Source organism: Triticum dicoccoides, chromosome 2A, assembly GCF_002162155.2.
Source record: "Triticum dicoccoides isolate Atlit2015 ecotype Zavitan chromosome 2A, WEW_v2.0, whole genome shotgun sequence".
Classification (NCBI taxonomy): domain Eukaryota; kingdom Viridiplantae; phylum Streptophyta; class Magnoliopsida; order Poales; family Poaceae; genus Triticum; species Triticum dicoccoides.
In genome coordinates this window covers 147,631,470-147,657,607 of record NC_041382.1, presented here as the reverse complement: position 1 = coordinate 147,657,607, position 26,138 = coordinate 147,631,470, and the positions used below count along the sequence as shown (strand labels likewise).

The following is a 26,138-nucleotide window of genomic DNA, read 5'->3' as shown; positions in this document are numbered from 1 at the left end:
CACCGCCGGCATCCCCTTCTACGGCGACAACTGGCGCAACCCGGCCGCCTCTGGCCCGGCCTCGCTCCTCCCCGCCGTCGTCGCCTTCCCCGACCGCCACCGCGCGGCCGCCTTCTCCGCCGCCCGCAGCGCCGCCGACCTCAAGCAGACCTTCGCCGCCTGGATGACGGAGCAGCACTGGGAGGACATGAAGCAGCTCTTCGAGCTCTGGGTCCGCTCCCTCGACGCCGCCACCGGCAAGCCCAACCGCCCCGACGTCGACCTCTTCAACCACTACCTCCGCGCCAACCTCATGTCCGGCGCCCTGCCGCACGAGATGCTCGACCTCGCCGACCAGATGCGCGAGTTCGACCTCGCGCCCAACACCGCCTCCTACAACCTCGTCCTCAAGACCATGGTCAAGGCCCGCGAGGTCGAAGGGGCCGAGAAAATCGTCGAACGGTGAGTTCTCCTCTTTCTGCCTGTCTGCGACTCAACTGCTCTAGTGTACTCTAGGTAGTTAACAAACTCGTAGCATATCCTAAGTTATTGTCAACATATGGATTGCTTAGTTATCTCTTGTTACACAAGAATACGTTTGTTTTAAAATTGTACTATCGTGGAACCTCAACCCAATCTACAAACAAATCATCTTCTGTCTGGTATTAGCATGGTAGGGTGATATGATGCTAGTCGCAAAGGTCATATATTCGTTGTGCTCAAGCGCAAGCCCCTTCTCATTTTCCTTTTTCTATGGATGTGCTGACATACAACTTTGATCCATGGTACGTTTGAGATTTGCTTCACCGACAGACTAGATTTGTAACTACTTTTGTCATCAAAATATGTAGACTATCGAGTTTTCCTGCAGAGGGTTACTGTTAATACAATTCTGGTTAACTGCTTAGCTTTGATTTTTCCGGTCGAGATAGCTTATCTTTGGTTTTTCCCTACATGGTTAGCATGGCAGTAGCTTATGCTCTCATTTGTACCAAATGTGTTATTTCGAGGCCATCATAAATTTTTGTGACTCGCTGCTGCAATAAAGTCGGCTTTCAGAATGATCGTCTATCACTCTATCTGTTGAAATCAGGATGCTGCAAACAGGAATTGTGCCAGATGATGAATCCTACAATTTGGTTGTAGATCTGCTTCTTAGACACAACCGTGCTGACTCAGCCTTCAAATATTTGGAATTGATGCTTAAATCAGGCTACGCGGTATCTTCACTTGTATTTGCTGAGTATGTCCGAGTATGTGTTAAATCTGGGAGTTTGGACACATTGGCATCAATCATAGAGAAGTGCAAGGTACTTATTCTAAACAACAGTTCATTCATTGCTTGTATGCTATTTAGGAATTTGATATTACAGTTGACCTCATTCCTTAGATGTTTGTGAGTTACACTGATGGCCTCTGACATTCATACTTTTGGCATGCTTGTCAAGTAAAAATCATTTGTCTGCCATATTTATGACCGTGCAATTTGGTTTATTTCAGGCAACAGAGAAGAACAAACTCTTGTGTCCACAATGGGCCTGGTGCATTGACATAGCAGAAGCTGCTTTTGAAGCTAACAATAGCAAGCTAGCCATGTTTGGTTTGGAATTTCTTGCGAGATGGATTGCACATGGCGAGGGTTCTAAACCCCCTATTCACCGTTCAGTCGATGAAGGTTTAGTACTCTCAGCTTTCAGTGCTGCTGGTAGAACCTGCAGCAGTGACCTCTTGAACGCTGCTTGGTCAATATTACGCAAGTCCTTGCGCCAGAAAAGGGCACCCATGCCAGAGACTTATCTTGCGAAGATTTATGCTCATTCATCAATTGGTCAACTCCAACGAGCTTTTGGCACTCTTCGTGAATTTGAAAATGCCTATAGGAACTTTGAGGGTATCGATAAAGAGCTCTTCTCACCATTTACTTCATTGCAACCACTTGTTGTTGCTTGCTGCAAGGATGGCTTCACCACATTGGACTCGGTAGATCCGCTTACACTTGCTATTCATGATGCAATGAGTCTTCTTTCAAGAAAAAGCATCTACCATATAATTCCGTCGGCGACATGATTGCATCCATTCTATATGCTGTGACATCGCTTGAATGCTCCCTTTTTTATAAAAAAATTATGCCAGTTTCTTCTCTACTGTTATTTTCACTTGGTCAGCATTACTACTGTAATATTTGTGGGAAATTGTGCGTTGGCTCTCCACTGGCAATAATCTCTCATGGCTTTCTGTACCTTAATTCCATTCTGCTAGCATTACATTATTTCTTGAATGACTTGGCTTGCATTCGTACATAACTGCGACTCACTTGCTTACTTAGACTTGGAAGATACTTGTTGTACAACGTCTACATGGTTAGCCAGACTTCATTTGTTCATGACATGCTTACAACTGCATGATCTTTGTCAATTGGACTTCATAATCTGGAATAAGCATTTTATTGGCCTGCTATGTCTTTTTGTTTTCGAAGTATGATTGAATGCTCTAACCTATAGGCTACCATTTGCAGGTTTATGTTCAATTAGAGAATCTGAGTTCCGCGGATCCACCATACAAATCTGTTGCTGCTCTTAACTGTGTTATACTAGGCTGTGCAAATATTTGGGACATTGAGCGAGCATACGAAACTTTTGAGGCAATGAAAGAAAAGTTTGGGCTTACGCCTGACATACATTCGTACAATGCCCTGTTGCATGCATTCGGGAAGCTAAAAAAGGTATCATTATTGTTGGCCATATTTCCTTTGTTTCTTATGTCTCTTCAAAGTACCTGTTTGGCAGCTACTCCCTCCGTTCCGAATTACTTGTCGCAGGTATGGATGTATCTAGATGTATTTTAGTTCTAGATACATCCATTTCTGCGACAAGTAATTTGGAACGGAGGGAGTAGATAACAAAATCCCTTTTAATGTGTTCCCCTTTGTGTTTCACAGACAGAGGAAGCTAGTAATGTATTCCAGCATTTAGTAAGCCTTGAGGATGTTAAGCCAAATGCAACAACATACTCCCTGCTTGTTGATGCGCATCTTGTCAACCGAGATCCAAAAGCTGCTCTTGCTGTTCTTGACGAACTGGTCAGTTGAACTGAACCCACCCTTTATACATTCCTTATGTACGGTTCCCTCAAACCAACATTTTGTTCAGGTTGATGTGGGCTTCACTCCTTCAAAGGAGACTCTTAAGAAGGTCCGAAGACGCTGCTCCCGTGAATCAGACTTCGACAGCGACGAGAAGCTGCAGTCCCTGTGTAAACGGTTGAACTTGCGGATGGGCGGTGAGGCCCGTAGGGAGTTGCTGTATAACATCGAATACAGTGCCGAGTACTGAAGCAGTGAGTACGGGGCAACCTTCCCTGATTTCAACATCTACCTGTTATCAGTACCTCAGCCGCAGTCATTTTTACTGATTATGCCTTGTTTGCTGATTTTGTTTCTTCCAGTTTGATTTTGATGATGCCGGTGTTCTTTCAATCAAGTAGGCACGTGTAGTGTTTGCCGGTACTCGAAGAGCACAGAGGCTGTAGTCTGTAAATTATACTTTGTAACAGTTTTCCTAATCATTCTTCAGTATCCCAGGCTTTCTTTTTTCGCTGGAGAGACAGGATGAGATTTTATTTGTTAGGATTTCAGAATAAGGTCCTAATACATTTGTTTCTTTGCTCAACGCGCTATCTTCCACAGTCAGAGGATGGATGTAACGTTAGTTCATCATAATGTTATCCTTCTGCATGGCTCTTGTATTATTTTGATCACACAGGTCGTGTCAATTCTGCTTGACTCTAGATTTACGTAATGTGCAGTGCACGACGTACTTATGGTTTGTTTGCTGTAGGATTATCAGCGCAATACTGCTTTTCTAGATGCTCTGATTATCAAGATTACCGTTGATCGTCAAACTTTTGATTGATGAACGCAATGGAGTCATTCCCGATGGCTCAAGAGCATTACCTTGGCATGTAAGCGTATATTGCCTCTGCTACCGAGCGGACCGAACCAGATTATGAGAAATTTTGGGAAAATGACTAAGGGGCTACTCGTGTTAAATTGAACAGTCCAAAAGAGTGATCCCAACCACAATTTTCACTGAAAACCTACAGAGCAGAGGCCGGCAAGCTTAACGGAGGTACACGGCGACCACAGCAGGCAAAAGAGAGCTTCGAACGCGTCCACCCCCTGAAAACAACAAGGGGGAGTATCACACCATGTAGGATTCGCTGTGCACAAAGTGCAACAACGTACACATAACAGCTAACAATACAAATTTGCAAAGGAGGTGTGGTGTTTCTTTTCTGGTTTGATACAACGCTGTTGCGAAATTTCGAGATGATCCACCCAAACGTATGCATCTTTTCACAAGATAGCAGAGACCGAGCTACCCAGATATACAGATTATACAGGCCAGTTGGTAGCCCACAAAGGATACCCAATAATACTGCAAACATCTTGATTCATTGCACAAGAAACAAAGAGGTAGTTCTTCCAAATTTTTGAACAAAAATAGAATTATCCCATCAATATCCAGAACCTATGATTAACTAGAACAAGTCCTCAAACCATGCCTAAAAAAACACTTATACCAAGACTAATCTTTTTTGGTGAATACGCATTGTTGCGTATCATTTCATTGATAGAAGGAGTCATTAGTAGAAAACAGGATTTTAGTCACAGGGCAATATTCACATTAGTCCCGGTTAAGTCACGAACCGGGACTAATGTAAGCATTGGTACCGATTCGTGCGGCTAAGGCATTAGTCCCGGTTCACCTGAGACCAGTGGCGGATTCAGGCCCCAGGCAGCCAGGGCCTCGGCCTAGGGCGTGGCTGGCTAGCACTTCGTTGGCTATAGATATAGCTACAGTAATTTTTACTGTTTGACACTGTACATGCATAGTTTGCCTGGGGCGTCACTTTAACCTGGGACCGCTACTGCCTGAGACCTTTAGTCCCGGTTGGAGACACGAACCGGGACTAAAGGGTGCGATGCCCTTTAGTCCCGGTTTATGTCTCAAACTGGGACTAAAGGTCCCATTTTCAAACTCTACACCCCCCCCCCCCTCGATGGATCGCCTTTTTTGTTTTGAAAAAATCAAAAGAAAATGATAAAAACTTCAAAAAAATAAAATCCATCGAGAGGTAGTTATATTACTACATCTACTAATTAGGAAAATTTAAAAACTTAAATTTGGACATGTTTTGCAAAAAATGTAGGGAAAATGTAAAACGGCTATAACTTTTGCATACGATGTCGGAAAAAAACATATAATATATCAAAATGTTCAGAACGAAAATCTTCAGATTTTGACAGCCTACGGCTTGTTTGCAAATTTTTAGAATCCTCAAATTCTAAAAGGAAAAAAAGTTATGCTCAAATTTCAGTTTTTTTTGTATTTTTGTTAAATCTGGTCAAACTACTTATTCAAGAAGTATTAGTGTTATTAAATAATTATTCAAGAATATTAGTGTTACTAAATAATTATTTCAGTTTTTTTGAATTTTTGTCAAATCTGGTCAAATTGTGGTCTAACTATGGTCAAATTACTTATTCAAGAAATATTAGTGTTACTAAATAATTATTTTGTTTTTTTTGAATTTTGGTCAAATCTGGTTAAACTGTGGTCAAACTAAGGTCAAACTATTTATTCAAGAAATATTAGTGTTACTAAATAATTATTGTTTTGTACAATAATAGTTTCAAACTCAAACAGTAAAATGTATGACTTCATGCTCAAGCTAAACTCCCGAGGGTTAATAGGATTGACATCTTATTATTGTTAGGAAAACAACAAGTGCAGACTTAAACGAAGGAGAATAGAACCCGAAAGTTAAGCGTGCTCGAGCTGGAGTAGTGAGAGGGATGGGTGACCGTTCGGGAAGTTAGATGATTTGGAATAATGAGGGGTGATTAGAGATTAGAGGTTAAATTGAGCAGTGATGAGGGGTGGGTGATTAGAGATTATATTATAAAATAATTCAGAAATTTGAAAATCGAGAAAAAATTTCAAAAAAAAAACCTTTAGTCCCGGTTGATGTTACCAACCGGGACTAAAGGTGGAGCTAAGAAGCGGGACTAAGGAGGGGGGGGGGCTTTAGTAACGACCTTTTAGTCCCGGTTCGAAAACCGGGACTAAAGGCCCTTATGAACCGGGACTAATGATCCTTTTTCTACTAGTGAGTTGAAAGAGTATAATAGGGGTACAACACATGACACGGACGCACACATGCGTGAACATGATGCCCAGAGCAGAGAGAAGTGGATGCTCAGCCCGAACAAAGGAAACATCACAGCTAGACCTACCAAACCCGAACCAAGAACGGCAATGCCGAGCCAACAAGAATTCCAACATCGTTCGAGCCAAAATCGGGAACACCACGAGCTCGCAAGATAGCGCCTTCAAGAAGGAGGACGACGCCGGGACGCTGCCGCTATCCGGTCCGGGAGAGTCGGACCTCAGGTTTCCCCTGAGCTCGAAGAGGGGCACCGCTTAAGGCCTTGGCAACGTCTCCAAGAAGAAAACGACACCCATGAGCGCCGCCGCTGCCAGCATCGACAAGCCGAGCAGGGATCTCTCCCTGGCCTGAAGCTGAGCAATCCCATAGCCGCCGAGTCTGAAATCAAAGATGAGGAAACCAAAGTTGGTCGGAACTACCATGTCAGGCAGGGGTTGGCGGGGTTGCACTTGTCATCGGAGGGTGGCACTGCCCTCGAACCAACGAGTACAGGATCTGGCAAAAGGGGTGGCTTTGAGTCATACGAGGCGGGGCAGGCGACAAAGCGAACACGCGAGTGGGTCAGGGGCGGCGGCGGCCAGCAACACCGGCAAGCAAGGACTGGAGGGACGCAGATCCGTACTACCGTGGCCTTAGCCGTCGGGACGTCGACGAGCCAAGTAATCTGGAGGGACGCAGATACACAGTCGTCGAGACCGGGGCAGCCCGGCAGGACGCCGGCAGCGCGGGACACTGGAGAGACACGGGCCCGAGGCTATCGGGCCCGGAACAGCACCAGCAATGATCCACCACGAGGAGCCCCGTGTCTGCCACACCACAGAAGCATCGCTGCCTCCACGCGAGAGCTTTCACCATGGCTCGAGGCAGGGGAGGGCCACCAGAGACGAGGGGGCTGCCTGCACGGAAGGCAGACCACGAACGCCGCCGCCTCCAGACGCAGATCGAACGCCCCGCCCACGGCCAGCAGCAGAACCAGCAGGGCTGGGTCACGTCACCGGGGAGGGGAGGGAGCTGCTGGGGGCGCCCATGGCCACGGCCAGGAGCGGCAGATCCGCCCCGCGTCCCCGCGCCCCCGAGATCCCATCTGGTGCCTCTCGGGTGTCCTTCTCCGGCTTATACCAAGACTAAAGAACAATAAGTATTTCTCTATTACTCCAAACTACATCATCCACAACTTCTATGATATCACACTTCACAAGCTCCCAGCTTATGACCATGAGACGATGATAAGCAACTGTAATCATGAACAGCTGTCAAATGTCCATTCATCACTCCCCTCTTATCCCTTGTGGCCATCCTCTCGCCGTAGGTTAGAAAGATGTCACCAAGATCAACAAGCCTTGTTTCCCCCGGTCATCTTCCAACTTCCTCAAACATCGCCACCCCCTCCTCATTACAGAAGTAGTGCAAGAACTTTTTGTAATCAAACCTCGGAACATCCACTCCACCCCACATTGTTCTCTTCACAAACTTCTCTATATGACTTCTTCACTGAGGAACTGCGGAACGGAATGCAACAGCTTACAGAGCTTCTATACTGAACTCGGCGACGCACAGAGCACGCAGAAGGGATTTTAACACAGCCATCGGCTGATCGACCAACACTCGACACCACACTACCACAGCAGTGAAAAACCAGCAGTGGTGGCTTCTCTACATTGCAGACAGGGCAACTGAAGCATTGCAAGCAGCGGTGGCTTCTCTACAATGCAGACAGGGCAACTGAAGCATTGTAAAGAACGTACACACAACCAATAGCAACATTACAAGTTTGCTGCTGTAAAAAGATAACGTTACAAATTGGCAACCAAAGTGTGATGTTTCTTTTCTGGTAAAGTACAACGATGTTGCAAGATTTCCAGAGTGATGCTAATCCAAAAACATACTCTACTATGTATTCACGACCAGGTAGCAGAGACCGAAGCCATCCAAATATCGACTCTACAGGACAGTAAGTCCCCCTCAAAGAATGTTCAGTAACACTGCAAATTTCTTATCCATTGGAGAAGAAAAGACAGACGGTAAACCGTCTCAACAACTCATCCTTGATGTCCACATATCTGTACAGATCACCAGAAACAAAAAAAAAGATTTGGCTATTGGCACTTGAGACCTGATTAACCAAATATTGACGTGTCGGAAATTCTGAATCCTGTCAAGAGTACAGCTCACGCATGTTCAGCGGTGCCCGTATTATCAAAACCAGATGTTTCCTCTGTAATCTATTGCTGGACCTGTCCGTGCTGACTTCCATTGTTTCGCCTTGAAAGTGACAGTAGGTTGGTTGGGATTCCTCCTAGCTTCATTCCTCAAATAGTGCACCATAGCTTCCGAGTTATGGCATGGATCAGCGTGGACCAAGACCTCCTGAAGATTTGCAAGAAAATTGATACCTGAAGGCTGCCGGATGGAAGCATTTTCGAAGAAAGATAGCTCCAGCCTATGGAGCTTAGGTGCAGTGCCTTCCTCAAACCTCAGGTTCAATGCCTGGTATACGGCGAGATGAATGGTGAGCAGTTTGAGACTTGGGAACTCTGACGCAGAGAAGGTGAGTGCTCTTCCGGTGTATGCACTGTGATGCAACCTAAGGTAGAGCAGGCTTGGTAACTGAGAGGTAACTTTCAGGTGCTCCTCAGATTCCAATTCAGTGGCGCGAAGGGTCAACTCAGTTAGATTAGCCAGCAAACCAATCCATTCTGGTAGCCGTCCCAACTTACCTCGGAAGTTTATGCTTTTTAGAAACATTGGTGGCCTGGATAGTGTATCAAGAATCCTGAAATTCATTACTCCGTCCGGTCGCCAAATCAGCAGTGACTGAAGGCAGCTGCTCAGTTTTGCAATGGCGGTGATCAAGGACATCCAGTTCATGTCGTCGTCAACAAACATCATTACCCCTAGCTTCCTCAACTGTGAAAGCTTCCCTAATTCAGATATGTAACAGGAAGTAGAGTCTGTGATCTCTATTTCTGCAAGTGTTGTAAGCATTTCTAAATTGCCAAGCTTGTTAGGGATGTGCATTCCCCAAAAATTGGAAATGGGAAACAAACCACTGTAGTTATAAACTCTTCTCCCTCCAAGTAGGTTTGACAAATTTGGCAGATTGGTAATGTGTGGAGGCAAATGCTTTATGGCTGTGTCCCTGACATCAAGTGTCTCCAACTTTTTGAGGTTTCCTATTTGCACAGGGAGTTCAGTGACATATGTACTCCGGAGACTGAGATATTCCAACTGAAACAGTTTACAAATATTTCTGATATCTCCATTCCTGGCAAACCCAGAACCTTCTAAGTCTAATATTCTAAGAAGTTTTATCCAAGCAAACTGTAACATTTCTCCATCAGCAAATATACTCAATGATCGGACATGGCTTAACAATTTGCTTGTGGCAATATTTTTGTTACTTCCTCCATGAATGGATAGCCGCCGAATCTTCTCTTGAGGAGCTAAAGTAGACTGTTGACCTACCAAAGTGACGAAATTCTCTTCAATTGATTTTGAAACAATGATCTCTAGCATTATATCATGAACTCGAAAGGTCTTGACCTTCCCATCAAAGCTCATTTCAATTGGAAGAACCATACTCCTGTCGAGTAATTCATTGAAATATTTCTCAGACACCTCCAAGGCACTTAATCCACGCTTCTCTGTCACAAAGCGTTCTGCTATCCATCTTCTCAATAAACTTTTCCTTCTGATCTTATAATCCTCAGGGTAGGTGCTTAAATATAAGAAACAAGTTTTCAAATGATATGGAAGGTCATCATAACTAAGCTCAAGAATTTTCTTCAGTTTTTCAAGCCAGGGACTGGTTTCCAGCTCCAAGCCAAGAGAGTTGTAGATCTTCTCCCAGCGATCATAACTGTACAAGGGTGTGCTAGCCAAAAGACCTGCAATGCTGACTATGGCCAAGGGTATACCACCACACTTTCCCAGGATCCTCTCTGAAATGTTTTTGAAGGCAGCTGGGCAATTTTCCCTGTTGCCAAATATTCTCTTGAAAAATAACTCGCTAGATTCACTACCATTGAGTTGTTCAATTTCGTAATTTCTGTCATACTCATGGAGGCAGCAGGCTTGTGCTACAGTTTTCATTCTTGTGGTAACAATTATTCTGCTTCCAGTATGTGAGTTAGGCAAACAAAATCGAATACCTTCCCATGCTGACATGCTCCAAATATCATCGAGAACAATAAGATACCTCTTATCTTCTAGATGCTGCCTTAGCATATCTGCAAGCTGTCCCACGTTCCATTCTTCCATGCCTTTGAGTGGGTCTACTGCTGGTGCTGGACCATTTTGATTTACTGGTCGAATAATCTGACGAAGAATGTCCCTTATGAGACCCTTCACATCAAATTTCTGGGATACAGTTACAAAAGCTCGGCACTGGAAACTTGCACTAGCTGTCTGATATGTCGTCATAGCAAGAGTTGTCTTTCCCCAACCACCAAAACCGGATATAGATAGCACCAGTAATTGTTGTACGTTTTCATCCACCAACCAATTCACAAGATTACTCTGACGCGCTTCAATGCCCACAAGTTCCGTTATCTCTGGGAAGAGTGCGGGGGTACGAATATCCAGAGAAGTAATATAAGATGGTGCTGGTTGTGCAGCAAGTGTGTTTCCTTCTGCTCCAGAAATGAGATGATTACCACCATACCTACGAGAAGAGTTTGTAAGTTATTGCTACAGCTCATACATAGTAGACGGGAAAGAGGAAAGAACTTCCATGTTTTTTTACAGCAAAAACACATTGTAGCTATAAAGTTTCGAAGGCTGAATTACTCTCATCTAAAGTTCACTCTCTCACATACAAAATAGATAATGTTTGTGACTTTGCACAATCTCTAAGGAGCAACTTTGGCCATTTTGTTCTCTATAAATATGTAAGTAAATGACAATTAAAATTTATATTGTGATTGTTTTTCATGACAAATCCAGTGGTAGTACAATTTTACTCAACTAATCTAAACATTTTTTTCTTAGTCAGTTGTCAAAGATAGAGAAAGTTTGACGACATGCTTAACAATGTCATCTATTTTGGGACACAGGTAGTATTTACAAAATTTTATCCAATAGTTGCAACAGTGGAATGAATCTTTTCAATTTTTATCACAACACCAGAACACATAATTTATACCTCCTCCAGTCCTCCTGCTACAGAGCTACCACATTTACCATGTTTCATTTAGAGGGAAATCATAAGGTAAATGCCAAGACGCATAAGAATTTTATATAAGGAAGGCAATTACCTTGAGTTTCGGTCGCTGATACTTGTAGCGCGCGCTTTCAGTTGTTGGATTTGTTTCGCAATCTGACGCCGCACCCTGACAGTTTGCATGAAACGGATGCATCTGTGGAAGAGCCCGGCAAGGCCAGAACCACTTGTGGTGCTGCCAAGGTGATATGTAAACTCATCAACGCAATCCTCAACATCATACGCGACCTCTCGCACCTGTTTCATCCAAACCTTAACCTGCTTCCTGCGGTTTCCCTCCTCAGCAAGGTCCTGGAGGAATGCTGTCATGCTCTCAAGCTCATCCTTCATGTACTCCAGCTCGCCTCGGATGCCTCCAAGGAGCTGTGCTTCTTGGATGAGCACCGCACCCAGCTTACATAATAGTATGTTAATGGCACCCCCACCAGCGCTAACAACAGGATGCTCCATCTCTCTATCAAGTACCAAAGGGGGATAAGAGTTTCTGCTGTTGTCTGTTTGAATGGGACTGGGCAATATGTGTGGGGGGCACAGGAAATGGTCCTCACCATCCTCCAAGCGAAGAGTCCAGGCCACACATGTATACTGATATAGTCCACACAAGCATCTTATGACTTTTCAATGATATGTCGTTGTCATATTACTGCCCAATGGTTCAAAGGGGAGAGCAGCTGAAGGACACCTTCCAGGAAATGTTGGATTCACGTTGTCTGACTTGAATGGTATACACCATCTTACCTCAAAATTAGGTACATCATCTCAAATCAAAATTGATAAGAACAGACCACTGGTATAAAAAATGTCAGTTAAATAGCATAAATCAAGGCGGTTATGTTTGAATCCAAGTGCCATTCACATCAACTTTAAATGATACTCACTGAAGCCTTTGTTTACGTCATGCCTAAAAACTTGTTTAGACCTTTAGGGGTGGTTGTTTATCTTTCAAGTGGTTATTTCAACAACTTGTAGGTGATTATTTACCAAAAGTAATTTATGTAGTTGCAGAAATTAACGTGCAACATTCTTATTAAAAAAAAGACTGTTCATTCAGATGTTCTGTTTTGAAGAAGGATCTGAAAATCTGAACCAGAGAGAATCACACAAAAAAATGCTAAGATATGAACCATGAAGTCATTTAGATGGATACGCATGCCACCTTAATGAATGAATGAGACTTCTTACCAGTGTGCTTTTGGTTGATTACTTGATAACCAAGCGATGGTTTCACTTGTAGGCTATGAGATTTCACCACATGGAGGCAGCTGGCTCGCTCAATCTTGCCCCTCAATTATTTATCCAATCGCACATCATGATGATAACAACAGGTCATTTGAGTCATGGAACCAATGACCATTGAATCAGCCATTGCTGCCAACAAAGAATCTTATGACTTTTCAATGATATGTCGTTGTCTTGCTGCCCCATAATTCAAATGGAGCAGCAGCTGAAGGAGCCTTTCAGGATATGTTGGATTCACATTGTCAGACTTTGATGGTGTGGTTCATCGTGTGTAATTTTCCTAATTAGATACATTACCTTATCTCGAAATTGATAAGAACAAACCATCAGTATAAAAAAAAATTCAGCTAAATAACATAAATCAAGGTGTTATGCAACTTATATTTGAATCCAAGCGTCATTCATGTCAACTTTAAATGCTACTCATGGATGCCTTTTTTATGTCTAAAATTTTGTTTAGGCCTTTGGTGTGGTTGTTTCAACTATGTATGTTATTGTTAGGTTAGGAAAATCTTTTGTGTGGTTATTTCAACAATTTATAGGTGATTATTTACCACAAAGAATGTATGTATGTGCAGAAATTTAACTTGCAACATTCTTATTTCAAGAAAAACTGCTCATTAAAAGATTCTCTTTTGAAGAAGCATCTAAAAGTCAGAACTAAATAAAATCACAAAAAATGCTAAGATATAAAAGTCATTTGAACTTACATGCGTCATTCGGATGTTTAAATGAAATGGTTAAGAGAGGGCTGGAAGTGAACCGTGTATCCTCCTAATTCCTAAAAGAACTTACCAAGACACTCGGAAAAAAGACACATACTACCAGAAGTGCAAAGAGAATGGAAGCAAGAGGCAAGAATGCAAGCACAAAATATTTGTTTGTTCCTCAAAACTGTACTGTATTTGACACTTCTATGATACGTAATACACATCACACGCTCCTAGCTTCTGACTCCTGAGATGATGGTAAGCAGCTATAATCTTCAACTGTTGTCAAACGCCCATTCATCGCTCTCCTCCTCCTGTCCCTTGTGGCCATCCTCTCGCCATAGGTTAGAAAGATGTCCCCAAGATCAACATGACCTGTTTCCCTCAACCTCCTTCCAACCTCCTCAAACATCGCTACTCCCTCCTCATTCGAGAAGTAGTGCAAGAACTTATTATAGTCAAACCTCGGCACATCCACTCCACCCCACATTGTCCTCTCCACAAACTTAGTGGCCTCCAGTGTCCTCCCCGCCTTCACCAATCCGCCGACGAAGATGCTCTCAAAATTCACCAATGGATCCCTGCCCTTCCTGCCCCTCTTCCCCAAGTGCCCCTGAAGCATCATGATGTATGTGTGCATGTTTGGCTCACACCCACTGGCAACCATCTCCCTAAACACCTCAGTCGCCTCCCCAGCTCGCTTGGTCCTCACCAAACCCTTCATCAACCCATGGTACAGTGCAATATCCTTCTCCTTGACACCATAGAAAACACTGTACCCTTCCCTCACCCTCCGCCTCGCCAAGAGCCCATACACCAAATCCCCAAGCACCTCTCCGTCCACCTCCACCCCTCTCTTAACCATTTCGGCCAGCACCATGAACGCTGAACAGGTCCTTCCTTCCTTGCACAGCCACGAAACCACAGCGTGGTAGCACGCGCCACCACCGCCGGCAGACAATCCCCTCCTCCGCATTCCGTCGAACACCTTCATGGCGTCAGGGATACGGTTGTTCTTGAACAGCGTCACCACGATCTCTTGATATGCCGCCGCGCCGGGCTCAATCCCGCGCTTCTCCATCCCGTTCCACACACTGCACGCGTCGGAAAACATCCCCGCGCGGCAGTACGCGACGACCAGCAGCTCGCAGCACCTGCCGCAGCGCGCGAGGCCGTACCGGTGCTCGGCTTGCTTGACGATCTTCTCTGCCACGTCGGGCAGCTTGCAGACGGAGCAGATGACGTCGACGATGAAGGCGAGCGCGCGGGGGCGCTGCGCCTCGGGGAAGAGGGTGAGGAGGGCGGAGACCTTGCCGACCTCGCGGGCGGGGGCGAGGCCGCGAACGGCGGCGCGGAGGGCCGCGTCGGAGAGGAGGCCGGGCGGGAGGGCGAGCAGCGTGGAGTGGAGCAGGTCGACGTTGCTGGACTTGGCGAGGACGTCGAGGAAGCGCGCGGCGGTGGCGGGGGAGTGCGCGAAGCCGTGGCGGGCGGTGAGGTGCGCGAGGAGGCGCTGCACGGGGCGCCAGGAGAGCAGGAACCGCGCGGACGCCTGGAGGAAGAGCTCGCGGAGGTCGGCGGGGGCGGAGGGGAGGGGGAGCGCGGAGAGGCGGCGCTGCAGGGCGGCGTCCGGGGCGTTCTGCTGCTGGTAGATGATCGTGCAGAGGCGGACGAGCAGCGCCGGGTCGGTGGGCCTCGGCGCGGCGGCGGAGGCGGCGGCGGCCTCCGGAGCGGGCGCTGCGACGGCGGTGGAGAGGAGGCGGCGGAACAGGAGGCGCGGAGGCATGGAGGTGGTCGCGGGTCGCGGTGGCTGAAAAGGCGGAGTACTGAAGAGGGCGCGCGTCGGCGCGAATGCTGCTCGGAGAGAATCGCAAGATCTTCATCATGGGCCGGTTTGTTTTGGCAGCTTTTCATGTGCCGATTTGTTCATGGTCGGTAAAGATTTTTTTACTGAACTTAGGTGAAATGCATTTTTTACACAGAGTGCACGTTAAATTCGTTCATGGTGCCTCACTCATCAAACATCTATTCCTAATACCGAAAAAGGCTCACGCCCCGCTTTATAGATAAAGCCAATGCCAAAGCCAACATCCACAAGGTTCACACCACCAAGGTTCACACACACACACAGACCAGGAACAAACAAGCATCAAGGGTTAGTGCTGAGGGCACAGCTCAACAAGCCCAACACACACACAAAAAGCGGCACATCTATTCCTAATGGAAGAGTCCTCACGTCACCCTCTCCATCGAACAATGCCTCCACCACGGGTCGATCCCAGCCCCATCGATTTTGTTCAGTACGGGCGCTCCTTCTTGCAGGTCGAGGGCGACAAGGAGCGCCGGCGTTCGTCGCAACTGTTGTCGAGTAGGAGAAGTCCGCCCTGCGTGCGCCCCGCCTGCTCCTCCTCAACCTCGGTAAAGAAAACTTTGGAGCAAGCGACATGCGAGAGAGGGAGAGAAAGTGGCGACGCGCGTCCGTCTGAGGGAGGCGGCGACGCGGGCGGGAGGCGGCAGCGCACATCGTCGGAGGAGAGCTAGGGATTCGGTGGAGGGGAATGAGAGAATGATGCGGAGAGAGTGAGGGGAACGAGAGCATTGTGCGGCATCGGTGTCGTGCTATATTGGGAAGCAGTCGTTACGTGACAAAAAACGTGCATCGATCCCAAAAAAGTGTGTTGTGTATTTTTTCAGCGATATATTTTGTTAAGAGAGTATAATTTACATAATTTACAAAGACACTAGGGCGCTCAGGGGAACGGAGCGCGGACAGCACGAGCACAACTTGGAGCCGCAAGGGGCCTAGCGATAAGTGGTAGGGCGACCCTTCTGCACCTCCCGGCTGACGACGGACCTGGCTGCTCACTGCGCCAGATGTGCTAACGGCTGTTAACCGGATCCGGCCAAAACTGTAAACCATGGCGGGGAGTGGAGGGGACGGGTGACATCGCGGTGGAGGGGATAGGAGGCGGCAGTGAGCGTGGAGGGGTGGCAGCAGATCCAAGCCACAACGGGGAGAGAGATGGCGACGACGACATCATGAGGAGATATGGCGGTGGCGACACCGTGACGAGGAGACATGGCGGTGTCGACTTGTGCGGGTTGAGTGAGATGTGAGTAAGGGCTTGTGTCCGTGCAGCGAGGGAGTGAGAGGGGTGACCTGTTTATTTTAGAAAAGCTGGTTGTTGTTTATATAAAGGGAAATCAACTATTTGCTCCTAGAGAAGTGTAACATATTTTTATAGTGAACAATATAACATACCTTAAATAGTAAATTCTCCAGAATAATCATCGACAAGTGATTTATAAGTGAGCCTAAATTTATTAAAATCAGGATGCAACTTATACATATAAACATTTGCTCTACTAGTGGAAATGACAACGCACACGTTGGATAACAAATGGCAATTCCATTTTATGCTATCAATCGAGCAAATGGAAATCAACCACCAGCTAGCTACGTAGCTAGATTAATAAGCCGCGTGAGGCAAGAATTAAACTTAGACGTCGGTGCCGAGGATCGGCGCCTACAAGCTAGCAATCTCATACGCCAGTCGGAGTGAAATGCATGGTTGATCCATAAACTCAAATTAAAAGCACACTTTAGGCCATCAACTCAAAATTTGCACAGATTAGGCCATAAATTGGATTATGAGCACACTTTAGGCCAAAAACGCTTCGCAAGGCCCAGTCATGCACACGTGGCCGCCACCTCGGCTCAGTCTGTAACGCACCTGCGAGATTCAGATTTCCAAGGGGGCTTTCCGCAAAATGGACGTAGCTGCAAAATCTCTCACGAACTCATTTTCCCCAATTTCCCGACATATTCTTCACGCTGCAGCCGTCACCGCCGTCGAGCGCGTCGGCCCCGGAGAAGGAAGAGAAGTGGCTATTGGGGTGGCGGCACTGGCGCATGTGCTTTAGTCGGCGGGACCGGCGTCCCATGTGCTGATGGCGGCAGGACCGGCGGCCCATATGCTGAAGGTGGCGGGCGGCGGCCGTGGCTCCGGAAGCCATGGCGATGGACGGATTGGGCGCGTGGGCAGCCTGCTCAGGCAGAGGAAGCCTCGCGCCCTCGCCGTTGCCTTTCCGCAGAGCCGGTCGCTGGCCCGCAAGGGTGCCATGAGCGCACAAGCTGCCGACAGAGCTCCCTGGCGCCGGTGTTGATCCATTTTTTCTTTTGGTTACACAAAATTCTGAACCTTTCGTTGTATATTTGTTGTTTAGGTTGGCAAAATCCTTGCAATTTCTGGAAATGGGAACAGGAGTACAAGGATTGTGTTGGTAAAATTGGTCTGGCCATCAAGGATGTCAAGGATGTCTATCCTGGAGAAGTTGCCCCTTTCAATCATGAGCAGAGTTGTTGTACTGATGTCAAAGAGCAGACTACTAGTGCTCATGTCATAGAGAAACTGAAGGTGCTGCTCTTGTGAAGAATGGTGCTTTTGATGAAGATGCTAGTGCAGCTAGTCAGTGCCCTGAAGAACATCAGGATCATCTTAATTTTGTGTTTTCTGTTCTTTTTCTTAGTGCGAAGAAGAGGGTGTATGGACAGTGAGATGTTATGCCCAATTTCTATGCACCTCCGTGTGATGTATCTGTAAACTGGTACATTAGTGAAGGATAAAGTTGGACAATAGTGACTATTTCATTTGAATTATATTCTGCATTGGTGTACACTTTAACTACATTAGTTTCAGGAAATGATAATAACAGTTGTACAATCTTTAGGGGTATGAAAATCACTGTCATACAATATTCAGGAGATGAAAATCACAACTAATCTTCAAAAAGTCCTCATTCTTCAGGAAATAAACATGGCAGTGCACATAACATGCAGATTCATGTGAAATATAACATCACAGTGCACATGATTATGCTCATAAGCTTGCTTGATGAAATAAATATGACACTGCTACGTAGTTCCAAAAGTAAAGGTTCCATTCCCTAAAAAAAGTGAAAGGTTCCAAGTTCGCATCACAACTTCATAGTTCCAGGAAGTATCACAACCAAATCTCCAATTTTCATAAGCATGACAGAAACCAGGAAATTAACTAATGAGACCCAAAGAGCAAGTGGTACAATCTTCCGTGTTTGATACTTCTCTCTCTCTCTCTCTCTCTCTCTCTGGCTGCACCATCTCCTCTTCCTCCACTTCTTGGTCTTCTTGTGCTTGCTCTTGGGACATCATCTACCATGTTTGAAGCAGCACCACTTGCTCCTATAGCATCATTAACTACAGAAATACTTCCTGTGACCCTGCTTGTACTTGCTTTCCTTGTAGTGCCTCTCGCTCTTGCTCTCCCTCTGGTAGTTGGCACAACATCATCAAGTATAGAAGTACTTGTAGTAGAGCTAGCTGCTCTTCGTCTTCCCCTTCCTCTCCCCTTTCCTCTTCCCCTTGCTATGGCCATCCCTCCCCTTGTTGCTGTTGTTGCCCTTGGAGCAGGAATATTATTTATGTGCTCTTCAACGAAAGCATTGCTAGGCAGTGGACCTTTCCTTCGACTGTGAAAATTCTCCAACTCAGTGATCTGCAAAAATAATAAAGCAAGGATTAGTGGGAAGTAGTAACTGAAATAGAGTATTAAACAATTTGTTCAAATGATTATATGTACTTCTTCTACTAGCAGTTCGTCAACTAGAGTTTCACTGCATTGTGTTGGAATTAACTCAGGAATGCCCTCTTCAGGAACAATATGCTGAAAATAATGAAGCAAAGATTAGCTGCATTAAATATAACAATTCATTTAGCTCTAAGGAATAAAAACGATTGCTCTTTTTAACCTCTAAAATAGAAGGATCATCAATATCTTCTTCATTGTTTCTTCTTTGTGGTTGAAGTTTCAGTTCTGGATGTAGGATAGGGCAACCTGGCCTCTTGTGGTTAGGGTCTCTGCAATGGCTACAGTGCATCTTCACACCATGCTTGCTGAGCCTTGTACCTTGTTCTTTCTCTGATGGGTGCTCTCTCCTTTTATTTGCTTTCCTTCCAGCTTTCTTCTTATACAATGGTGCTCCCACTTCCCTTCCATTTGTCTTTTCCCAAAAACTTTTGTCCCTAACTGGCCAGATAGTGTGTCCATAAGTTTTCATATACTTGTCCCTTGTATAACAAGCTGCTATCCGTGTTTCGGGCTTTATTCTCTCCTCTCTCATGCAAGTAGCTGCATGAGAACATGGAATGCCTGTTAGTTGCCATCTCCGGCAGTCACAACTGTTTTGCAGCATGTTGACCTCATAGCTGAAGGATTTGCTCTTGACTTCGTATACTCCATGCCCAGATCTGTGAGGAAAACAATTGTTTGCATATTTCACATTGTTCTGCAGTTTGTCCATGATTTTGGGGCATATGTTGCCAGTCCATTTGTTCTCACAAATCCTTGCATACTCAACCATTCTGTGCATAAGCTGCATCCTTATCTTCTCCCACATACTAAGGATAGGAAGCTCTCTAGCATCAAGTATGTATCTGTGTGCACATGTAATGAAGAACAAGATCACTATAAAGAACATGAATGGCACAAAGAACATGAACACATATATGTTTAGTAGCTTACTTGTTGAACACTTCACAATGATTATTCATTAGTGTGTCACTCTTGCAGAAACAATCAAAGAAGGCTCTACACCATTGGTCTGGTGGGTGCCCATCAAGCCATGCATGTGCTTCTGGACTCAACAACTTGAGTTTCTCCATGTTTCTTTCCAACTGTTCTGTGTTGCTAGATCTAGCGCAAGCCCAAATTTCTGCAATCTCTCCAGCTTCTCATCCATCTGTCGAGTGATATCTCCCTCTGGCTGCCCTGAAAACTGCTCTGTAGGCTTGCATTGATTCACAATGATACTAGGCTGTTCTGAAGCATTTGCTTCTATCAACACATCATCCCATATGCTATTGTCAATCAAATACATCTGATCCAAATAAAGAACTATATTGTTGTCCCTGGGCACTGAAGAAATGAGCTTCTGAAGGTTATCATCATTGCACACAAAGAAAAGACCATCAACAATTGTGTGGCCAGGCAGCAACCAGTACACCTTGTACTTGGTACTGTCGGGGTAGCCCAATTTCTCCAACAAATCCACAATATAAAGTACTGACCATTCCTCAACAACACAAAAGTCAAAGAAGTCAATTTTATCATCAATATATGTTTTGTTGCTTCCCAAACCACAGAAAAATCCACCATGATGAACCTCAATAGTGAACACTGGATCATTGAGACCTACAATGCACAATAACACAAAGTAAAGGTTCAATCTTTGCACTTCAACAAAAAACATACATTACTTTTGTGCACATATATTCAGTTCAAACAGAGTGCAAGGTTCTGTTTTTTCCCCTTAGATCACCACCTATATTCAGTTCATGCAATGAATATGGCACATATATATTCAGTTTCTCCACTAAATATGAGAATATGTTCAGTTTTTGCGCTGAACATGAGTAGATGTTCATTTTTTCAGTTAAAACAGAGTATAAAGGTTCAGTTTTAGCACCGAAAATGATCTGTTCTTTCACCTAGACAGTGTAGATTTCACACATAGGAATAATTTGTAAAGGTTTAGTTCTTTCCCACATATATATTCAGTTACAACAAAGTGTAAAGCTTCAGTTTTTGTACTGAATACGATTTGTTCTTCCACCTGTCCGGAGCAGATTTTCACACATAGGAACAAGTGTAAGGGTTCAGTTTTTTTGCACATATATATTCAGTTTAAACTGAGTGTAAAGGTTCAGGTTTTCCCCCTTATATCACCACACATAGGAACAAAACGGCAGCCATGCTTACAAACTAGACCTCAGTACAGAAATTTGGCATCAATCCATTGAAAATGATTAACAACAAAGAAAAGATCCAATTGTCGATGATCACATATGCCCTATTCCATGGAAGAGGACACAGAAGCAAAGAGAAGAGGAGAGGAGGAAGATCATACCATATAAGGGTAGAGGATCGGTTTTCTCACGCAGCCGAGCCATCCACGGCTTGCCGGCGTTGAGCCGCCTTAGGTCGCCGTCGATCGTCCTGCTCCACGGAAACCGTCCAGAGAAGAGTACGAGAAAGGAAGGGCTTGGTCCAGCCGTGATTGGCGCGGGATTTCAGTTTCGTCCATTTTACAATTAACACCCTGGGAAAGATAACACTCGCAGAGCGGTCTAGTCTTAGCCGAGGTGGCAGCCACGTGTGCAGGATCAGACCTCCGAAACGTTTTTTTGGCCTAAAGTGTGCTCATAATCTAGTTTGTGGCCTAATCTGTGCAGATTTTGAGTTTGTGGTCTAAAGTGTGCTTTTAATTTGAGTTTATGGACCAACCATGCATTTCACTCCGCCAGTCGGGACAGCCAACGGGCGTCGTTGTTCTCCTCGCTCATCGGGTTCTTCTCCGCTCTCCCCTCGAGCAAGAGGATGTCGTAGTCGCTGGGCGCGAAGGAGGCATGCAGCAGTTTGTCGGTCGCCGCTTTGAGGCGCCCAGCAGCTAGGTCACCGAGCACGCCCTCTAGGTTCTTGTTCATGTGCCTGTAGGAGCGGAGGCACTCCCCGAGGTTCTTGACAAGGTCGTCGAGGACGAGCACCGTCGACGTGACATTGGCCACGATGAGGCTGGTGGCGACGACGACGAGCTCACGCGCGTCCTTGGCGGCCGCGGCGGCCGGGGCGGCCGAGAGCGCGCCCACGCAGGAGTCGTAACCCACTCCGACAGCCGCGCATGTCGTTCTGATGATCGCGGACGGAGTGCCGACGGCGAGGCTGCCGTCTCCGGTACCCAGGAGGAGGACGAGGGTGAGAAGTAGAACAGCATGAGGATCCATCGACATATGACTGTCGTCGTCCTCACCTCACCGTGACTATCGTATCACACCAGTCGGCGGCGTGTATTTATGCATGCAGGCAACGAATAGAATGGATTAAGTAAGGAACAGTTGGAATGAAATCAATAGAAATATATCAATTATTTTTGGTTTTGCAGTCTTTACCAAATCAATCAGATCTAGCTGGCTAGCGCTTTAGTGTCTTTAACGACGCAACATAAAATCTCGTATTTATTGAGAGAAATCAGTTACTAGATCGCGCGTTAATGACTGCCATTTGTTGATCATAAATCGGAAAGTGTGGAAGTAATCGTATATGTTTTTCTTGTGTGTTTCTAATCCTCGAAAAGCTCATTCAAACCCGCGCGCTCCAACGAGCTAATTCATTAAAATTTGACCGCTTAACTAACAAGCTTCTCTGATCGGTTCTCATCATGTGAATAAGGTATGTGTGTGCACGAGATGTGCATGCAAGACTTTGGCCCTGTTTGATTCATAAGTCTTAGGATTTTTTTTAGTCCTAACTTATAAGTTCCAAGTCCTTAAAAAGTCTCTATCTGTTTGGTTCCTAAGACTTATAAGTCTCTATAAGACCATATTACAACTATAAGTCCCTATAAGTCCCTCCTCGATAGTCTTATTTCATAAGTCCCTATAAGTCCCTCCTATTTGGTTTAGATGGAACTTATAGGGACTTTTCTTAAGTCCCTAAACCAATAAGTCCCTGAAAACAAACACCCTCTTTAATCTCGGAAAAACTCTTTCAAGCCCACACACTTCAACGAGCAAATTCATCAAAGCTCGACCGCTCAACCGACAGGCTTCTCTAATCGGGTCCCACCACGTGAATAAGGTATGTGTGTCCACGGGATGTGCATGCATGACTCTAATCCCGGAAAAGCTCTTTCAAGATGTGCGCTCCAATGAGCGAATTCATCAAAGTTCGGCCGCTCAACCGACAAGCTTCTCTGATCGGGTCCCACCGCATAAATATGGTATGTGTGTGCACGGGATGTGCATGCAGGACTCTAATCCTGGAAAAGCTTTTTCAAGCCCGTGCGCTTCAATGAGCGAATCCATCAAAGCTCGACCGCTTAACTGACAGGCTTCTCTGATCAGGTCCCACCACGTGAATAAGGTATGTGTGTGCACGAGATGTGCATGCAGGACTCTAATTCCGAAAAAGCTCTTTCAAGCTCGCGCGCTCCAACGAGCGAATTCATTAAAACTTGACCACTCACCCGACAGGCTTCTCTGATCGGGTCCCACCACATGCATAAAGTATGTGTGTGCACGGGATGTGTATGCAAGACTCCAACCCACCTAATTCCTACTGTAAGACTCAATGGAAAAATTCATATCCTATGCATCAAGTGGCATCTCTTTCTTTATAGAAATTAAGATACATGTCATCTCACTTTCTATGATTTTTCTATTTCTATAACATTTCTATCATGTGAACCAAAGGAGGCCCTAATATCTCCACCCCCGATTTTCAGGGGGTCCACCCCTAATCCACCCAATAACCTTCCATTTAAATAAACAGTAACATTCAAATAGGGAAACCAAGTCCTATCGGAAACCGAGCACGCTACATGGTTAATTTTTGCCTCACCTCTCAACTCTGTTTTTTCATGGTAGGTGCTGATTCAATTAAATCACGTAAATATTAGTAATCAAAAATTCAAAAATCACACCATATATATGCTATCACTTTTTCTAAAACATAGACAAAAGATTTTTCTCAATAACCTTCCAAAATAAAATTATTTATTGAATCTATTACTAAAATAACGTTCCAAAAGATTTTTAGTATTCCTCAATACTAAAAAATTGCTAATCCCATGCAATATATCATTTATTATCTATTACTATTAACTCTACTATTGAATCACATTTACAATTTTTCCTAATACAAAAATAAAATGTTATATTTTGCAAATCTCTAACATTAAAAGGAAACCCCCAGGTTACCTTCGTCGATCTCCTCCCTCCCACCGAACGACCCCACCTCCCCGTCATCCATGTTAAAATTTGATGTCAAAAAACAAGAAAGAAAACAGTCGCACCTATGGCTCCCTTTCTCATATTCGCTTCAGAGCATTTACAAACGGCAAGTACCAGTCCACCTTGTTTCCCTCCGAGAAAAGAGGATCCGGGCAATCCTTCTGCCCCCAACTTCACTGGCCTCCAATCCGCTGCCCGCCGGTCCCTGCCTCCTCCATCCATCGCTTTGGCGACGGGAGGGGTGGGGACCCTGGTGCTTCGGCTCTGACTTGTGTTTAGGGTTGGCGTAGTGTTTTCTTGGGGCGCTGCTTCCATGGAGGAGACGGCACCTCGTCAGAATAAATTGCCTTTGCTCTTCCTCCATCTCGGCGTCATTCCAACTGGTGGCAACGGGGGGCAGGTGGCTCGGTCGTCTCGCTGATCTTTGGGTCCAGCGAGGTTCGTGTCTGGTGGTCGGCTGCCGGCGCTCTCGCGGGTGGCGTTCGTGTCAGCTGCTATAGTTGTGTTTACTGTCTTGCAGTTGGGTGCATGGACGACGTTAGGCGGCGACGTTCCTCTTTTTCGACTATTTCGGATGAAGTTGACGACGTCGAGATCTGGTGACCACCGAGAAGATCCCTGGCCTACATGCCACAAAAACTCGGTTTCATAGTTTGCGGCGACCCGCTTCATCGGCTCGAAAAGCATCTTTGTATGCGATGGTGCTCTCCCAGATCTTGGTATGGCGGCTATTCTTTTTCTGGCGTTTCCATGATGGTGGCGGAGGATGTTTGTGGACTACGTTTTGGTGAGGCACAAGTTTTTCCAAGGGTGGAATATTAATTTTACTTATTGTGAAATTCTTTGTGCAAAATTGCTTGACAAGCATATTTGTCTCGTATGGTGACCATATGTGTAATCTTTGTAAATCGATTGTCTAATGAAATATATGGTTGCTTAAAAATACGCAAGTACCAAGATCCGGTCCCCAATCGCATGTGGACGCGTCTGCGTACAGTTACAGGCCAGCACACAAACAATCGATTCCTCAACCAGATACTTCATATTCAAATCATCAAATCCATATTACATGCAACATCAAATCTAATCTCCGCCGGAACCTTGTCTAGCGGCCGGTTGCGCCCCTCGAAGTGTTGCTCCGGTCGCTGGCGAGGTTCAATAGGACATGGGACACGTACCGGCTAACAGGACTCGAGTTGCCGCCATCTCCCATGCGTTACTCTTCCTCGTCAGAGCCTGTCGTCTGCACGTCTCCGGTGGATGTGGGATCGATGATGGATTGAGCCGGCTACGTCCACCATAACCGGTTGCAGCACCCGGGGTGGCCGTGCACCATACACAGCACCGGAGAGTGCGACCCCGCCTCGCCAACGTCTGCTGCGAGGGCCGTGGCCGCCTTCGCGCATGCTGTCTTGCATGACGGGCACGCCGAGCCATACTTGCGTCGAACGACTCCTATGCGTTCACCTCCATCTCAACGCGCCAATGAAGCGGTTTCCCATCCGCCACCGTGTTTGGATGCCAGATGGACCGGACCCCCTTCGATGAGGCAGGGGCAACAAAAAAGAGGGTAATGCTGAGTTAAACAAAATTTAGGAAATAATCTTTATGAGGGAGTCGCAGAGAGGGAGAGAGTGGGAGGAAGGGTCAGTGGAGGATGGGAAAAATGAATATATATATATATATATATATATATATATATATATATATATATATATATATATATATATATATATAGGAAAAATCCATCCTACCACCTGGGGTAGTTACCCCACATGTCTCATATAGTACCATGTGGTACCTTATATACTACTTTATCATTCTAAATATGTTCATATACTATATATAAGATATTTCAAAACAAGTTACATGAAAAAATTGCATATGAGCCCATAGTTTTTGTTATATTTATGAAATACGTACATATCTACACGTA

The 26,138-nt window shown here is 45.5% G+C and overlaps 3 protein-coding genes across 3 annotated transcripts; 1 reads left to right on the top strand and 2 right to left on the bottom strand.

Moving 5' to 3' along the window:
* Nucleotide 1: 1 nt before the first annotated feature.
* On the top strand, nt 2-3,737 carry LOC119357748 (pentatricopeptide repeat-containing protein At1g26460, mitochondrial-like; the record flags this gene model as incomplete). The annotated part of the gene is made up of 7 exons (XM_037624595.1): nt 2-441; nt 1,073-1,289; nt 1,480-1,959; nt 2,495-2,701; nt 2,918-3,058; nt 3,129-3,315; nt 3,424-3,737. Coding segments are annotated over 6 exons (1,668 nt in total), but the record flags the coding sequence as incomplete, so codon positions are not given.
* Nucleotides 3,738-8,010: 4,273 nt separating this feature from the next.
* LOC119353904 (disease resistance protein Pik-2-like) lies at nt 8,011-12,516 on the bottom strand. The gene is made up of 2 exons (XM_037620601.1): nt 11,466-12,516; nt 8,011-10,873 (listed from the first exon to the last, which is right to left on the bottom strand). Exons 1-2 carry the CDS (start codon nt 11,879-11,881, stop codon nt 8,407-8,409), a joined length of 2,883 nt encoding a protein of 960 aa, XP_037476498.1. The 5' UTR covers nt 11,882-12,516; the 3' UTR covers nt 8,011-8,406.
* A 1,015-nt stretch (nt 12,517-13,531) lies between these two features.
* Nucleotides 13,532-15,197, bottom strand: LOC119353906 (putative pentatricopeptide repeat-containing protein At1g26500). Its single transcript, XM_037620602.1, has one exon. The coding sequence runs from the start codon at nt 15,161-15,163 to the stop codon at nt 13,604-13,606; it is 1,560 nt and encodes a 519-aa protein (XP_037476499.1). The 5' UTR covers nt 15,164-15,197; the 3' UTR covers nt 13,532-13,603.
* Between the last annotated feature and the right edge of the window lie 10,941 nt (nt 15,198-26,138).

Coding starts and splice junctions, on each gene's coding strand:
- LOC119353904 (XM_037620601.1), bottom strand. CDS start 11,881: ATGGAGCATCCTGTTGTTAGCGCTGGTGGGGGTGCCATTAACATACTA. Junction 10,874..11,465: donor ATCAGCGACCGAAACTCAAG/GTAATTGCCTTC, acceptor CTCTTCTCGTAG/GTATGGTGGTAATCATCTCA.
- LOC119353906 (XM_037620602.1), bottom strand. CDS start 15,163: ATGCCTCCGCGCCTCCTGTTCCGCCGCCTCCTCTCCACCGCCGTCGCA.